Source organism: Brienomyrus brachyistius, chromosome 19, assembly GCF_023856365.1.
Source record: "Brienomyrus brachyistius isolate T26 chromosome 19, BBRACH_0.4, whole genome shotgun sequence".
Classification (NCBI taxonomy): Eukaryota; Metazoa; Chordata; class Actinopteri; order Osteoglossiformes; family Mormyridae; genus Brienomyrus; species Brienomyrus brachyistius.
The window spans coordinates 16,584,682-16,602,580 of NC_064551.1; the positions used below are offsets into that span (position 1 = coordinate 16,584,682).

General features: G+C 41.1%; 1 protein-coding gene across 2 annotated transcripts in view; it reads right to left on the minus strand.

The window, feature by feature from the left end:
• LOC125714579 (kelch-like protein 29) overlaps positions 1-17,899 on the minus strand; it is a 158,980-nt gene that overhangs the window by 49,506 nt on the left and 91,575 nt on the right. For both annotated transcript variants that reach the window (XM_048985306.1, XM_048985305.1), the window contains 2 exons: positions 6,600-6,738; positions 283-479 (listed from right to left, as the gene is read on the minus strand). In XM_048985306.1, coding sequence (XP_048841263.1) covers positions 283-479; positions 6,600-6,738 — 336 coding nt within the window. The remainder of the gene's footprint in view (positions 1-282; positions 480-6,599; positions 6,739-17,899) is intronic.

A 17,899-nucleotide genomic window follows, 5' to 3' on the forward strand; every position in this document is an offset into this window, starting at 1 on the left:
AACCCATCTTCATGGTCAGGCGATCGGGCCAAAAGGTACCGCCGGAATCCTAGCGACCAGGTTGTCAGAGGATCTAGGCCCCAGGTTTTGACCTCCGCCGTGATTTTCTCTCGCGGCTCCGCTCTGCAGCGTTTACGGCTTATTACAGGAGACTGCCGGATACCGATCGATACGAAGTGGCTGCTTTTCCACACCGCCCGCCTCCCTGACCTTCAAAAATTCAGACGCGGCGTCTCAATATAAAAAAAAAGTAAGGGGGAGGGGCTTATGCGGCACACCTACCCAAGAAGGAAACACAGACTTTGCAGAAGGTGTTGAACTGGAACTTGTTGGCGGCCTCCAGGAGGGTCTTGGCGTTGGCAGCGTTGATGACGAGCGAGCCCGTGTAGACGAACTCCAGCAGCAGCTCCAACACGTCGGCAGCCACGCCGCTCATGGACAGCTCCAGCTTCTCACCGTTCTGCTTCTCTCCCGTTGACCTGGCAACAGCGGAGGGGCGGAGTCAGGTGAGGGCTTCGCGGAGCCGGCCGGAATCATTAGGGGCACAATGGGCTGGGGAGGAGTTGGGGGAGGGCAGACAATTAAAACATAATAAAAAGAAATGCATAAGCAGGCTAGGTCTAATGTATCTAGACGGCATCTGAAAGAGAACGTGCTCTAAGGTCATGCTTGGGGGTGGGGGGGGGGGATCCACTGATGTCTACGGCTGTCATGGCAGCACAGGTGAGAAACGAAACACGTTAATATCACGTGAGGATGCTGTTTACATGACTGACTTTACATATGCACATGTGACGGTATGGACGGTAATGGACACTTCCTGAACAGAAGACTACCATCAAGCTTCCTAGATGGATGGTTAAGGTTGATTGAATCCTCTCCAGCCTAAAGTATTTTAGGCCACATGCCTGATTCATGGTTCCATCGCCTGCCAAATAAGGCCAGAATCACACAGTGGCTGATTCTTCTGCAAAAGTGTCATGTAATTCCTGTTATACAGCTATGTATTTCACTGGATGCTCAAGGGCACCACATCTAGGACTTGACCCAGCAACCTTCAGGTTCCGAGGTGAAATCCTTAACCACTACGCCACCCTGCTATCCATAGAGAAGGGGGGGCCGTCGTGCTGTGATGTCATCCAAAATCATGCAGCTTTGCCTGAAAAACTCCCCTAGGCTTTCAGCCTTATGTAATGTGGACCTAGAGCAAATAATGTCCCAAATGACACACCGTCTCCTCCGAGTTAAAATGAGCCTGGTTCTCTAATGTTTATCAGCGGGGATGTACATGCACATTTAATGCACTATGCACTCATCCATCTGTATATTATTGTTCTCTCTCTCCATCTATCCATCTACTGATTCTTTAATGATCCATCTATTGTCTCTGCCTATCTGAATCTGTCTCTATGTCTCCTGTGCTTCCCTGCCTTTGTTTCACACCCATAATGAAGACGTGAAAGACACCATTTTAAAGAGGACAGACAGGACGGACAGACAGTATGGTTAGAGCGGAGGGGGGTGGGGGAGAGAGTCAGTTCTGCCACAGGTAGCCAGCAGCCATCCTTCTGGTGGGAGGGGGAGGGTGTGGGGGAGGAAGTGGAGACGGGGGGAGGGGGTGTCCATAATTTTGAACCTGGGTCTGGTCTTTTGAACAGGAGTTTCACTTAGACAAGCATCTGGCCACGCTGCCAAAAATCAGCATTGCCTGTGTATGAACTGAAATATTAGTCATACAGGACTGAACGGAAAAGGTAGAGTGTGGCTCGGTGCCTCTGGGATTGGCTGGAAAGTAGAGCGTCACTCCTGAAAAGCAAAGCCAAGGTGCGTTATTACATTAACGTATAATGCCTAGAATGGTACTACTACAGAAAGAGGCAAGCCGGCGTTAAGTAATGTAGGACATGGACGAGAGAAAAGGGGGATCTAAATGCAAACGTAAGAAACTGAAAAAGAAGTACATGCCCGTCAGTACGTAGATTAGCGCAGTCTGAGGCAGCTTTCAGGGGCCGCTTGCTATGTGCAAATCACTTTTGTTATGGAAATGGTTCACTGCCTTCCAGATAGGTGCACATGTGCTCTGCATCTGATTGCAGAGTTGCTATTGAAACAAGGAAAGAAAATCTCCATTTATCAAAATGTGTTTTTTTTTAATCCACAGAAATCAGTGGTTTCACATTATATTCAAAATTTATGTACATTTTTAAAGCAACCATTTAAGTAATTTCTGTTAACTTTGTTTATATATATATATATATATAATATATATGTATATATTTATATATATATATATATATATATATAAAGCACTTTCTACATAAACCTCTGCAGAATTTGCACATTAACATCAGTTGTAAATGAAAATCCTGGCACCCTGGATCCTCGTAAACTCGTTTCTGAGCTTCGGACTGGGAGGTGGCGCGTGTGGGAACCCCCTCCGTGATAAACTAGTGCGGCATCGGCACCATCTGTGCGCTGGGTGCGCTGCGGGGGGGGGGGGGGGGGGGGGGGGACTGCACGAGAGAGATGCGCACCTAGGATGCCAGGCATCGTGGGAATAGCATGGCGATATTGCAAAGTCTAACAATAGCTACAGCAAATCCATTGGCTTTCACGCACCAGACAAGCATTGCAAAATGTAATTATTTAATACCTGACCGGATTGTCTGAGTACTTAAGCACAAATCTCGCCCTGCATCCGTAATTTCTTTTTACACGGCAGATGCGGGGTAATTGTACTGAACTCTATAACTATGCACACCTACTCAGCACACATCTGAGAGATGCCTTCTTCAAATGTAACAATGGCCTTTTGTGATGAAAGGCCAGGGCGTTTATGATGGTTTCCCCTTATTTTTATCATTCCACTTCGGCACAGAAGCACCACATCCATAAATTAAATCGGTGCACACACAGAAAATGAAATCACTCGGCCCAGTGCAGCTAACCTGTCCACCGCCAGGCTGACAAAGGTCAGCCTTACGCATAATGACTGGCCAAAAATGTGTGACTTCTTCAATATCTGACTGCATGCCATCAAGATAAACCATTTCCTTCAATCAGTAGCAGCAGCATCCAATTATGCTGCCTTCCAGATTCACTTAGCCAGGTAAAATCTGGGTATACATGCTTACGTAACCTTGTTATACCTATCTATATCACACATCTCTCTTGCTCTAAGACAAAGAAAGCTGCCTTAAGTATCCATTATTTTCTCGTGAAAAACTAAGAAAACCTTGCCTACTCAGAAGTGCCGTGGTACGACAGCTACATTATGCCGTTTAAGAGTTGCATTGCCAATTTAATCTCTTGGGATGGTCCACCAATAGGCCTACTGTTCATCTTTGAAATTCATATTTAATATTTATATATTTTGGCAATAAAGACAGCTCTAGCAGAACGCAGTGCCACTACTGACATTGATTAGCTGGCTGATTGAATTACTCATCATTAATAAACGGAAAAATTTGATCTGAAGTGCTGTTGTGCTAACGGCTTCGCAATATGCACTTTAATTACAGTAGAAGCATGATTCTATATAATTACGCTGAAATTGTATCGATGCACTTAAAGTACATGACCCGTTTCGGCACAGTTACATATCCGTATATTTGCGAACGAGCCGACATTTCATTACTCATACAAATTACCGCCTTTCAGTGTAATGCTGCTGCCGGCTGTTGAAGGCACTTCTCAAGATGCTGCAATAACTGGGATTTTCACTCTTTTTTTTTTTAAAGTGGCATGTTTTTTTTCCCTACTTTTTCAAGCTTATTTAATTGTCGATCCGCTGAACATGACAGTATCTGTCCTGATGCTTGGCATTAACGCCATTCAGTGATTCTTCCTTATATGACCCATAATCACTGTCACTGACTTGTCACTGAATAAATTACAGGGGATCATTAACTGGTGAACAAACCCATGGAATTGGGAATAATTAACTGTTAAAAATTCAGCGCCTGATATGTTTACAGGTGAATACGGCCTCATCTATACTGTACATTATTACTGTTTCCTGCTACTGAAAATGTGTTAGGTAATTATAAACACAACACAATAACTAAGGGGACTTCGGTTGTGTACACGCTTTTAACGGTGATTCTGGGTCTTCGTGCTGCTTGCCAGGTTTCACACAAAGTAATTAGACAGTAAAGATACCGACAGTGGTTTAAACAGCTAGCAATTAATCTTGTTGGCGGTGCTCAGGACACAGTAAATTCATTTGGTAATGAATGTAGGATTACCTCAGGACATTTCAACAAATTCATATTTCCAAGTACATGTAACACAAGTATCTGTTTTGGGCGACAGATATGAGGAACCACTGTAATTTACACTGAATAAATTCTCTATACAAGTCAACTGCAGATATGCTGCAATTTACTTATAATATAAGATGTTCAAAGATGACCCAAATAAGACTTTTGTACCTTAATAAAGAAAATCAGAATTATGTATAATCTCCTTCGAAGTGTCTTATATGTGGTTCTGCTGTAGCAAAATAATTAATTAGAAATTAACAGCGTGGAGAAAGTGATCGCTGTCCTGTTAAAAGCTAATTTGCTTTCTCAGTGGAGAGAGTACAGCGATATTGTTAAAAGTTATCAAACTGTGATTGATGTGGCGCTGTGAAATGTGGACTCAGTCTTCCATTCACTTATTATGAAGATTAAAACGTACATGTTAAGGTAACTTGGCCAGGAAAGCTTGATGATCCAGCCCAGGACTTAAAGACGAAAGTGTCCTGAATGTAAAATCCATACCGATAAAAACACACAGCGATTTCCAAGGCCAGAAATTTACCCTGACTTGGTAAATAATACACCTTCGCCTTCGTCACCAAAATTAAATGGGCAAATCGGTATGTTAAATTCAAGGTGTATAACACTAATTATACTTTACAGAAAAATACTGGAAATTTTATCGGTTCACAAGCCACACAGTAAAAGAGGAGCAGGTCATGTTTTTGGCACCTGTGAGAAGGTTCTACATTAATTCATTCATCTACAATTCATATCAAAACTGACATGACAGTGGGTTAGGCCTCTGTGTTGGGGATTGGAATGTTGTTGGTTTGAATCCCATGATGACCACAATAGTCATATTCCCCCCCAGAGGTGCTGGATAATCAGCTGACTCTAGGCTCCTTAGAGAGTATGATGGAATCTGAATAAAATATTCTAACGTACAAACTGAAGTGTCATTTCAACGCTGGAGCTGTGAAGTAGCCATGGGCTTCATCTTCTCTGCTGACTGCAGCACCAGTCACACTGATTGCTGGGTGACCAGCAGCCAATCTTTGGATTGTTTCAAAACAGCAACTGAGAAGGAAATTTACTGAAAATCTCCCTGCTTCTCCACAGCTGCCTTTTATAAAACTTTTACGCAACATAATAACTCAGCTAATGTAAGTGGTCCCCTCGTCAAAAGATTTAAAATTCAGTCCTCAGACTGGAATGTTTAGCTAACAAAATTAAAATAGAGAATCCAGAGAGAAATGTCAGAATATCAGAAGCAAAATCTGAAAAAACTGGAAGATACAGATTTCCCTGAAACACAAACTGTAAGATCTGGACTTTAATAAATCCAAACAGCAAAAAAATAAGCTCAGTCCTAGTTATCTTTAAAAGAAAGGAGATATAAAGAGGTCTTAATTATGTGGGGGATGTATCCCAATGGGGTGTTGGGGCCTACAGCTGTATATGGTAGGTGAGCTACACGGTAAGATCCGTGCGTAGAAAATGAAAACATCTACCAGTGTTAAAAACTGAGCACAAAGAATAAGGGTTTAGAAATGTGAACCTGGCACTTTAAAAAGGAGCATATTATTACAAAGCATGCAGCTGCTGACAGTACAAGTTACCATCAAGCCCAGTGTAATTACATATCACAAGCTTGTTTAATAAAGGCTTGTTAACGAGGTGCTCAGGATTCCAGTGTTAGGGGGCACTGGGTAAAATGGTGCCCGGCTCAGAATGACCTCACTAAAAACCCATCTGAGAAGAAATGTACAATAAAGGTTTGGCACTGGATATCACCAACGGAAAGTTACTTTGGATGCTGATGACTTTGACCCGTCATCAGTGGTGTGTGTGCATGCATAATACTCCCACAAGGGCAACTACGTCTAGTGCTTCACAAGGCTGTAAACACCAGTACGGCCTCGCTGTCGTGTTTTCTCTGAAATTACATCAACGGCTCGGCCTCTGGGTACCGCAACCCGACGGTCTAGAGGAAAACCGCAGCCGGATGACTTTTGGAGAGGAAACGCCATCCTCAATTAGCCTGACGTGTCAATTTATGGTGGAACTTCCAGAAAGTTCCCACGTCTTGCGAAAGCACAGCCGGCAGCAGAAGCGTTTTCCCAGCCCATTAAAATGCATATTTGATCATTCACTCTACTGGGAGGAGAAGGTGCGACACAGGTTGACCTTCCACACTGAGATACATTCATTTCAAAAGGTCGAAGGAATGGCTACTGGCCCTGTGACAGGAACCTCAGTCTTCACACACCTGCAAGAGAGGGGAGGGAGAAAAGCGACACAAATGGACCCTACAAAAAAACAGAGCCGATCGACAGCTGGAGGAAAGCAAACCTTTTAACCAGGTCCTTGAAATACAAGCTGCAGGAAGCTAGAACATTTTGGTGGACTTCAAACTCTTTGCCTTCAACAATAATTTTCAGGTCTGTAAACTCTTTCGCTCTGCGCTGCTGGTTCAATTCCTTCAACATCTCTGTAGAACAAAGAAACAAAAGAAACAGACATTGCTATATTTCTGCTTTTGAAGATTCGTAACACAGACATTAGAGATTACAGTGGACATCAGCGTGTACACAGGAGGAAATGGGAAAAATGTATCCGTACCCACGTCCTTAAACAACATGCACACAGGCACATTCAGTTCAGTGTTTCAGATGTCCATTAATATGGAATTATAGACTGCAAAGCCAACAAACCCAACAATTAGAACAATATAAAGTAAGCAATTGTAATTATATATTGCAACTAGTATCAGTAAATTTGGGAAGTCATGTCATCATTAGCAGCACATAAAGCATGCAGATCAATGTTGGTGATTGAGACTGAACCTCATTTGGATTATCGGCCATATTTTGTGTCTGATGTCCACACATGTGTGATTGACCTATTTTGTTAATTAAGAGATGACAGGAAAACATGATTAATTGAAGTTAACATTCACATCTTAATCCAAATCATTGACCAAAACCAAAAAAAAAAAAAACCCCAAAACTCCCGTACTTCCAATCTTGGAATTTCCATGACTTTTATCCACTTAAAAACTTTTTTTTCCCTGGGTTTGGAATTTTGGTCCAATGCATTCAAGGACATCTAGATAAAAACAGCCCTCATTTCCCTTTTTTGGGTCCTGTATAATACTGTTCTGAGGTTATTTCTGGAGAAGGATGAAAAGCAAAGCACAAAAGAGACAAAAGAACTATCTCTCTCCCTCTCTCTCTCTCCCTCTCTCTCTCTCTCCCCCCTCTCTCTCTCCCACTCCCCCTCCCTCTCTCCAGAACACACACACACAAAGACTTATGTATGCCTCCATAACATGCACAACCTTACTCCCATGCAGTAGTGATGTTAACCACTACTCAAACCACATATTTGGGAGGGGGCCCGAGTTTGGAGCCCCCCTGTTGGCCACACACAGTCACTACACTAGAGGGGGCCCAAAATAGTGTACTGAGTGGGACTCCAGTAACCTGCCACTGCTCCCATGAACAGGAAAGCTGCTCTCTTGACAGTCTCTCTCTCCATGCACAATAGTAATGGGCCTTTGGAGTAACATCAAAAAACAACTGTTCCATGCTTTCAGTCCTGTTTTTCCTGCTGTTATTTTAGTCAGCTATTATGGGGCCAGTGAAGGGTAACTAATGAACAAGTCAGACTCATGTTCTTAGCAGATTACTCAAAACAATAACGACAAACAAAAATCTGTGTGCAGCATATGTGAATAAGTGCTGTCCAATGAAGAGAGGTTAACCAAGTGAAACAGGGCACTGTTCTTCAACCTGGGAACCTGTGAGTTTCAAAAGAGACTTAATCTCTATTACAGGATCCCTCACGCGTCCTGTTCCCCGTGTCAGAGTGGCTCCCTTCAAGGTGCAGGCGTCGCTGTCCAGGTAGCAGGACACAGAGAAGAGCGACCTTTGTGCCCAAGGGGTGTCCAGCTCTTCAACCCTCAACATCGGAGATTCGGCAACTATTAGAACTTTCAATTAAACTTTTTCATTGAAACTGTCAGAACACACAGCATTAATGCCCTTTATGTGTGCATGTCCACTAATTCTAAATTTATTATGTGCGAAAGGTTGCTGTTCTACTCCACGTGCCTTTTTAATTGCCTCTTGAGAATAAATAAAATGATTTGAATTGAACTGAATTCTTTCATATACAGTTAAATATTACACCAGAGCAATTCAGATAAGGTACCTGATGATGCAATAGAGAAATCACTCCTGGAACTTCAGCATGCAGGTCAATGCTCTTAATCCCCAAACTGCCAAACACGCGGCAACCAAACGTCATGTGTAATAATTTCTAACAAAGCCTCCTGTGAATTATCACTGTAGGTGAAACATCATAGCTGTCACCGTAAATTTATCTCAGTGTGTTCAGCAATGTTGGGAAATGGTCAATGCTCTTGCGTGTCTGTTAAATGAGCAAACTTTTGAGCTTTTTCAAATAATAATACCACAACTGTGTCAGATGCATATTTAATTACAGGCCATGGGCCCTCAGCTCGGCTGGGGGGGGTTTGCGTTCTCTGTTGTTTACTCCTCATCACCATGCGTTTTTATTTTCTATTAGTCTTTATACATTCTCATTAACTTTATTTTAGCTCAATTGCTGTACGTTTTGGTGCTTTACTTACAAGTCAGTGGCATTTGTTGACGTTGTCAGCAGAGTATATATATATATATATATATATAAATACGAAGCCACATAAATGGAACTATAAAATTTAATTATATTTTTATTCACTGTGTGATTTTCAGTTTTCTTCTGCTGGTTTTGTCTTCTATCCTTGTAAAATGTTTTAAGCTTAAACGACTATTCAGATTTCTTGAACTAGTGGTTATATATTTTTTTTAGGTATGCTGAAGATAAAGGCACTTGTAAAGTTCATTTCTATTAAATCTCAGAGACATAGATTTCACCTCAAACACTGACAGAGTTCCAACAGGCATTGGGACACCTGCTTTTACACACACATGAACTTTAATGACATCTCATTCTTAATACATAGGCTTTAATATGGAGTTGGCCCACCCTTTGCAGTTATAACAGCTTCAAGTTTTCTGGGAAGGCTGTCCACAAGGTTTAGGAGTGTGTTTATGGGAATTTTTGACCAACCTTCCAGGAGAGCATTTGTGAGGTCAGGCACTGATGTTGGATGAGAAGGCCTGGCTCACAGTCTCTGCTCTAATTCATCCCAAAGGTGTTCTGTTGGGTTGAAGTCCGGGTTCTCTGCAAGTTCCTCCACAACAGACTTGCTCACCCATGTCCTTATGGACCTTGTTTTGTGCACTGGTGCGCAGTCATGCTGGAACAGGAAGAAGCCATCCCCAAACTGTTCCCACAAAGTTGGGAGCATGAAATCGTCCAAAATGGTTTTAAATGCTGCAGCATTAAGAGTTCCTTTCACTGGAACTAAGGGCCCAAGCCCAACCCCTGAAAATCACCCCCACACCATAATCCCCCCTCCACCAAACTTTACACTTGGCACAATGCAGTCAGGCAAGTACCGTTATCCTGACAACTGCCAAACCCAGACTCGTCCATCAGATTGCCAGACAGAGAAGCCTGATTCGTCACTCCAGAGGACACTTTTCCACTGCTGTAGAGTCCAGTGGCAGTGTGCTTTACTGTACACCACTGCATCCGACACTTTGCATCGCACTTAGTGATGTAAGGCTTGGATGCAGCTGCTCAGCCATGGAAACCCATTCCATGAAGTTCTCTATGCACTATTCTTGAGCTAATCTGAAGGCCACATGAAGTTTGGAGGTCTGTAGCTCTTGACTCTGCAGACAGTTGGTGAATTCTGCGTTGTCCCCGCTCTGTGATTCTACATGGCCCGCCACTTCATGGCTGAGTTGCTGTTGTTCCCAGTTTCTTCCACTTTGTAATTATACCACTAACATTTGAATTCGCGGAGCTCCCGAGAGGGACCCATTCTCTCACGAATGTTTGTGGAAGCAGACTGCATGCCTAGCTGAAAAGTAGCAGAGCAGAAAAGTAAGGAGATGCATGCGAATCGCCGTTCATCGACGGATCACAAGCAAAGCGAAGACAGAACCCAGCCTTGTTCAGAAGAGCTTGAAATAAAGTGAATAAATGTTGCCCCTAAAGTGCTGTATCACTGGGTTAGCAGTTATATCATAGATTTGGCTTTGGGGCAACCTATGGCTTAAATAATATGGTGATTATTCAATATTCTCTATTATTAATAATGCACATTTACTGAACTCTATGAAATGTGAGTCTGGCTGTTGACTGAAAAGGACAGGTAGCTTTCTGAATTAAGATCAGTATTTGGAGTAATTGTTCCCTCACAGTTTATGCCTAAGGAACCATAAAACGGTAACGCAGTATGTAGCACTGTCTATTGATAAGCTCATCTCCGAATCTTGTTGCGGGTTGGCTAGTCTGATTTATGGAGGGTCCCTACAGCATGATAAGCTGCCAGATTTAACTCCAGATTCTTTTTTTTTTTACATTTATATTTATTTATCCAATGTCAGATATTACTGTATGGGCATTCAGCCGTCAACAAGCTAAACAGGCAAGAGAGCAGCAAAGCTAAGCTTCCAGTGAATGCCCAGTAACCGGGAGTGAAGATCAGAGCAAAAGCTACGAAACATGTTATGAAAACGTGACAAGAACCTGACAAGAAAGGCATTCAAATCAAAGACAAAGTCAAGTGCAAAAAATACAAGAGCATCGAGGATACACAGGAGACCAGCCAAGGCATGGCAGATGAAGACAGAGCAGGTCATAATAGTCTCTTTGTTTCCTACGTGACTCTACATTAAACTTCAAATTCAATTTATCATAACGGTGACTCAGGCCTGCGTTCGCCTACAGCATGAGGCTCTTAGCTGCTTATTTATTCATTCAAGGCTGGGGGTTCGGGGGATTGACAAGTTTTACCACCAGGACCACCACCCCACCCCCCACCATCTGTGAAATTTCGATATCAAACGTAGATACATATCTACGTCCTTAACCAACATCTTTTTGGGAAATTGTCTTTGGAGTAACGACTGCCTGACGGCTAGCGGAGAAGAGACTTCATGTGAATATGCTTTGACATTCACTTGACAAACGTCGTCAGAAAGGATGTCCAATCGCGTCACGTGAATGCTAAAGCATGTGTTTATGGAGCTGCCGAATTTAGCAGACGGCAGTGTTCCCGCTCAGGGCTCCGGCTTATTCCGGTACTGAACGGACATCTTCCTTCCCCTCGTCTGTTGTTGTGACCCAGATCTATTACTCTGTTCTGCTCTCATTTGGCAGCTGGATTCCCCGTTATCCATACAGTGGCGGTTGGTGTAACTGAATGTGTTATGAACGTGCGGCCACAATGTACGTCTCCGGCAGATGACACGGCTTTCACCTCCGATTCTGACGTCGCCTCGGGGTCACGCGGGATATTCCAAGTGTACCGTGGCGAGTGCGGGAGACGAATCTGGCAAACAATGGAGCCTGCCGTACAAGTGACGGCCACACCTGAATAGGCCCAGAAAGATAATTACTCTGTATTATAAATGGGCCAATTCTCTCCTGAGAACAACGCGTCATTAGGGCAGGCCGTGAAACAGCACGAGGCACTTTTTCACCAGGCTGCGGGAGGGGGGGGTCCTACAAGGACCCCACAGATACTGCACAGATACATACACCAGAGTCAAACTCTCACCAACAAGAAAATCTACAGTACGTGCTTATGGGCTTAGCCTTATGTATATCCACTATTATTATCATTTGTGTGTTACTCATACATCTACCTTTATGAAAACCTTCCTCTACATTCCTTCCTCTAATATTCCCCCAGTGTTAAGATTCTGTACATAAAAAAACATATAATAAAAGAAAAATATCCACTTTGTACAGTAGAATTAAAAAAACAAAAAATATCCTTGAATTGAAGAGACTCTCAACACGGTCAATAGCTGTATTCTCCAGTGTGACTGTCTATTTCCCGATGATAAACAACAGAATTATGAACCTGACCAGAGTGGTTCAGACTCTAGACAGAAAAGCAAAAGTAAATAGAAGAATAAATATCATATTTTTATGTTTAAATAAGCAAGAAAAAAAGCATTCATAGCCTTGAGTCTGAGTAAAGTTAAATGGCAACAAGAATTCATCTTGAAAGCACTTCATACTTCATTTAAATCAATCTTTGAAACATGCAAAAATAAAACAAAGTCATGCTTTTGGGCTTATAAATAAAATGAAAACAAAATTTCAAAATATATAACCTAAATAATAAGCCCAGGTATAATATATAACAAAAAAAGTCAAAAACATCGCTGGATTCATAAAAAAATATATATAGATAATTGATTAATGTCATCAAAGAAGCACACAATGAAGAATGTGGTCGATGAGAAATTCTGGAGTATTTGAAATAGTTTTCTTTTAGATTAAAATTGTACTTAAATGAAGTAAGTTTATACAGAACTAGGGAGTGTGAGACTGCAATCTAGCGAGCGAAATGCAGTCGACTGGAATGTTTTAAAAAGGAAATGCACCTCTGTTATAAGTGCTGCGTTGTGCTGCAGAAATGCGTTTCATGACTTACTGGTGAAGCTCTGGACTGACGTCACACTGAAACACCAGCACCTTCAGCAGACATTGCTGATGGTAGCACGTTAAATTAATTTCGTTAAAGCGACATGGCTGAAACGTCTGCTAACTGCTAATGTGCATCTGTAAACACTCGCTGCCGCATTTACCACTCTTAACAGAAAGGCAAGTCCGGTGAACGTGTTTCTCCGTGCCATCATGAAAGAGAGTTATAGGCCTGTTCACACTCAACGAAGATATTCACTGCAGAGGCAAGACCTTATGATTCAGGGGCAGAACAAAAGGGATGTAATGAATAACAGCTACCATTGGGGTCACTGTATAAGTGATTTTATTTCACATCACTGATGAGGAAAAAAGAAAAAATCAATTGAAAAAAATTCATATTTAAATGTTCAGCTTACTTCAACTTACGACACACTAGCTACACGTACTGTCAAAGTTTCAGTAGTAACAAAAATAAATAAATGCTCCAGGGAAAGAGGCGAATTCAAAAGACACAAAGGAAACAAGAAAATCATGATGTGATATGGAGGTAAGTGTGGTTTTTTCCCTTATCATCCAGGGTCTTCCTCAGAGTAATGACAGGCCAGTGCCTTGCATCAGACACTCGGACACGAGATGCTCACATGAGCGGACTTCTGCTCTCCTCAGACATCAAGATCGATCGTATGAAATTTTTTTTTCTCCATAGATCAATTGAGCCAGTGTCTGCCCTCTAGGATATGAGACCGAAACGTCCGAAGAGAAATATAATAATATTAGATAATATTAATAATTAATAAATACACACTGAAACAAATAAAATATATTACATATTGAATTTCTGGATTTACTTTTATATTTACTGTACTTCTGTATAAATTTTTAGAATTTATTTGCTGGCAAAAACAAGTTATAAATCATTTCCCAAGTATCTCTATGGTTTGAACAGTTATTTTAGATTTAAAAAAATAATTTATACAAAGTTACATAAACCTGTATATTAACCCTCAATTAAATACCCATTGTTCTAATATATTAGTACATAATATTCAAAGCATAATTTGAATATAATTTGAATATAATTCTTTGGTTTTGATGTTCCAGTATTACTGTCATTAACAGTGTGAGTACAGTCATGATTAACTGGAACTGAAAGTCATTACAACTATCTGTATTTACTGTACCAAAGCTTCTCTGTCTGCCAGTTAATTATTTCTTAACAAACTTAATGGTAATGGCATAATGCTAGTGTTAAAAAATAAGGAAAAAATGTACAATAACAATAATAAGAAAGTATAGTGTTATAGTGAAGAAAGTATACTTGTTTTTTTTTTCAAAAATGATTAAAAATTAATTTTAAATAGCTACCAAAATCTGTAACCTGAATTGCTTTATGAATGAATGAAATCCGAAAGAAATAGAGACTCAATTACAATTACAAATAAATTACAATTGTGACATTCAATGTCCTCTCCTTAAAAAGCATCATACAGTATATTAATCACACCGCATAATATATTTGCACGATAGATTTTTCATTTATTTGGTTACTGAGGCACACGGGCCAATCTGGGGACATCATCTTTCAGGAGGGAGTCAGAGATGTTCAGCAGGCAAACACAATTGCATTTAAAAGCCTCACATTTCTGGTAAATCCTCAGCTACGTGATTTCCATGTGAAATCCAAAGGTGATGTCGTTTCATGCATTAACAGTGACTGTGAAAGGATCTCGCTTTAGAATTTGTCACACGGTTTGGTGGGAACTGTCAACTCAAGGCTTGGAAAAATGATTCACTTATTCATGCAAAAGGAGGCATTTTTGTTATTGCTGTTGTGGCGACAGCAGCACTCATGCGCTCCAGAGTACTGAACGTGCTATTCAGACCCCCTTCGGCACAATACAAGCCCCACACACGTAATTATTTGAACGAACCCACGTTTCTTCTTGATCATGTAGCAGGAGGCAGTGTATCGCCCTCAACTGTTTGCAGTCTCTCTGTTCCCCAACCTGACGTAATCATGCACACTTATCCGCTTGTATAAAGAGAAGTGAGACGCATCGAGCTGCTGCTCTATCGCTCTCGATGCTCTCGTGGCCGAACAAACGCTCATCTGTAAACAAAGCACTACACCATCAGGGCTCAGCGTGCACAAGGACACGGGTGTGATTAATGTGTTTGAGTCCCAGAATGAGGCAGAATACGCTGCTATACCTCAGCCGTAACCTTAAGCCCTAAAATAAGATCGTCGTTAATTATGATTATTATTATTATTATTAATAATAATAAAGAAAGAAAGAGAAATACAGATCCATTTAGCTGCAAAATATAGTAGAGAAAAGTCTGGTAAGCAGTGCGTCACTGAGAATTTTATTCTTTGGTAACTGCCCATTTTCCCGATGGTGTCTTTATAAACGCCTCTAAACGCGTAGTCTGCCCCCACGCTGTTTGATACGTTCTTCTTCTGGAGCGCAGGCAGCGCACTTCCTGATTTACAAATGCAATGTCCTCAGCTGAATCACCCCACTGTCACCCAGCTAGAAAGGCAAAAAACACTTGCAGTTACTCTTTCTTTTGTGAGTTAAACCAAAATGAGATAAACAGATCACTGGATATAAAACACGCCGGAACAGAAGCACCATCTCAGTTTGTTTTACATGGTTTTCCTCCCCGTGTAGACAACACTCACTGGGGAAACATTAGGCTGATCTGGAAGTTATGTGTATATTTTGATTGGGAAACACTTTGATTCATCATGCATTTTAATTACTCATATTGTTTTTAGATTGACAAATAAAATTAGACACGCACACCTTTAATCAATGGGGTAAAAATATATTATACCATAATTATACCACGTCGTCAGATCTAGACCAGACCCTGCATGATATTTTGTGTTCTTTGAAGGATCGAAGATCTATTGTTCGCTGTCACAGAAATGTCATGTCACCTGGTACAACAGAACGCTGTTGATACAGAGCCCCAGTTCAAAAGAAAAAAGGCTTGCTGGTGCTGAGGTGTTAATTCAGCTGTGGAGAAGACAGGACAAAAGGCAGGAGGATCGGATAAGCAGCCTCATCTCTTAGCCTCGTTCTCCTGGGGGTCAAATCTGACCCCACCAGGCTCCCTTCCCGTCCTTCAGGACAGCCTCTCTCACACAGGAGGTCTGCTCACGACGCTACGCCTGCCACGCCTTTACACCGAGACCCTCTGCTTTATGCTGCATGACTTTCACCATCAACACCCGTCATGACAAAGCATTTTCCTCTATTTCTCATATTCGCTGCACTGGGATCTCACCATTTCAGATGATATTTTTAAATTTTGCCTGCTTAACAGAATTATCTTTGCCATTAAGATTTTTTTTCTATGCACCATTCTAAGCATAAAAAGCAAGTAAAAAAAAAAACAGAACAGAATAAAATCTTGGCATGTATTATTACAGCTAATCTTCTGTGAAATGTCATTCATAAGAAATTCTTTTCTTAGTTATATCCACATTTTAGGTTTTTCTTTAAAGGACCCAAATAATAACAGCCATTAGTTCATTTTGTAACAAAAAAGAAAATAAATTAGCTAAAAAATATAAAAATAGGTGCACGAATTAATTCCACAGATATGCTGCCTTACCAGTGAAATTTGCACCACAGAGATGGAGGTCTACAATCTAACATTTCAGGAGCATAAAATATTAACCTCAGGTCAAGTTCAAGAAGCAAATGTTCCTTCTAAAAGTCAAGCCTTTAGACGAGAGGTGGTCATTTTTAGTAACATGAAAGCCCAGCTTATGGTTCATATTTTAGGTCCATGTACAATACCAGTGCAGATCTCATAATTCTTACGGGATAACTCAAGCTTCACGCTCATACAAAATGCAGGCACGTTACTTAAAATACATCTCAATTTCTTCTGCATTTTGAACGTTTAGTGTGTGTCAGGAACAACCCTGAAGCAATTGTATTTTTATCAACACTTACCATATTTAGATTTGTGCATTTTTATTATCTAAAGAAATGATGTCAGTGGAAGGTCACCATGTTACGTTTTTTCATGAAAACTCCATTGTTATGGGGACATTTGTGTTTTTATGCTGTTCACTGTTAATGCTGACACTGCACAGTAATGTCACATTTTCACAAGTGTGTAAAAAAATATATAAAAATAAATCATTGGAAAAGAGTGACGTAAGTGGGGAACAAGAAATAAATCGTTAGCATTTTATTAGTAATACCTTCTAAAGTGGTAGGTCGTGAATTAAGACAGATGCCTTTTAACAAATGCCTACAGTCTCTGCTAATAAATCTCTGAGGAAGAAGACAGGAAAGTAATCATAGATTGTGGCAGAGTGATGATCTCAACATCTCCACCTTTTTCAAAGACGATTTGTTTGAGATGTGTGGTTCCGAATGTCGTTGGGGTCACGAGGCTCATAGTTGCTCCCAAGTTAGATCGTGACTGTTGGTGCTGAGCCACATTTAGGAGCATCGGGGATACACCATTATACGGCAGCAGGACAGCAAGAAAATCGTGTAACTATTGAGTCGCCCTTAAAGGGGTGCTTTCATTTAAACAGCACAGAAATATTATCATGTAACAAGTACTTTCCACGAATGACAAACTGACCTGTTAATACTGAATAAATTTACGCAATACAGACAATGACCATTAGCATTCGGTAGCAGACAGTCCATAAATGACACTTTTGGAAAACTGAAAACCATGTGTTACCCTGACAGAATGAAAAGCAGATGCTTTTCTGCAGCGCAAAAGCGCAATGAATCGATAACAATACCTGCACCGATCTGAACCTGGTTCTCAACAGCACGCTTGTAGGAATTGTGTAAGGTCAGAAGAAATTCACACAAAGACCTTCGAAGAGCACAAAGCTCTATTATAAGGGATAGAGTTTTTTTAAGTTTTTGGCCACGGTAAATGGAACCAAATCCAAGTGAATGAATAACAGGCGAAGAGCCCAAGCAGGAACATCTCAAACAAAAAAAACGACTATCTGCTTCTTAACGTGTGTCCGTAGACCTGCCATTCGAAGCGGAGATCCACTATGTCTGTTT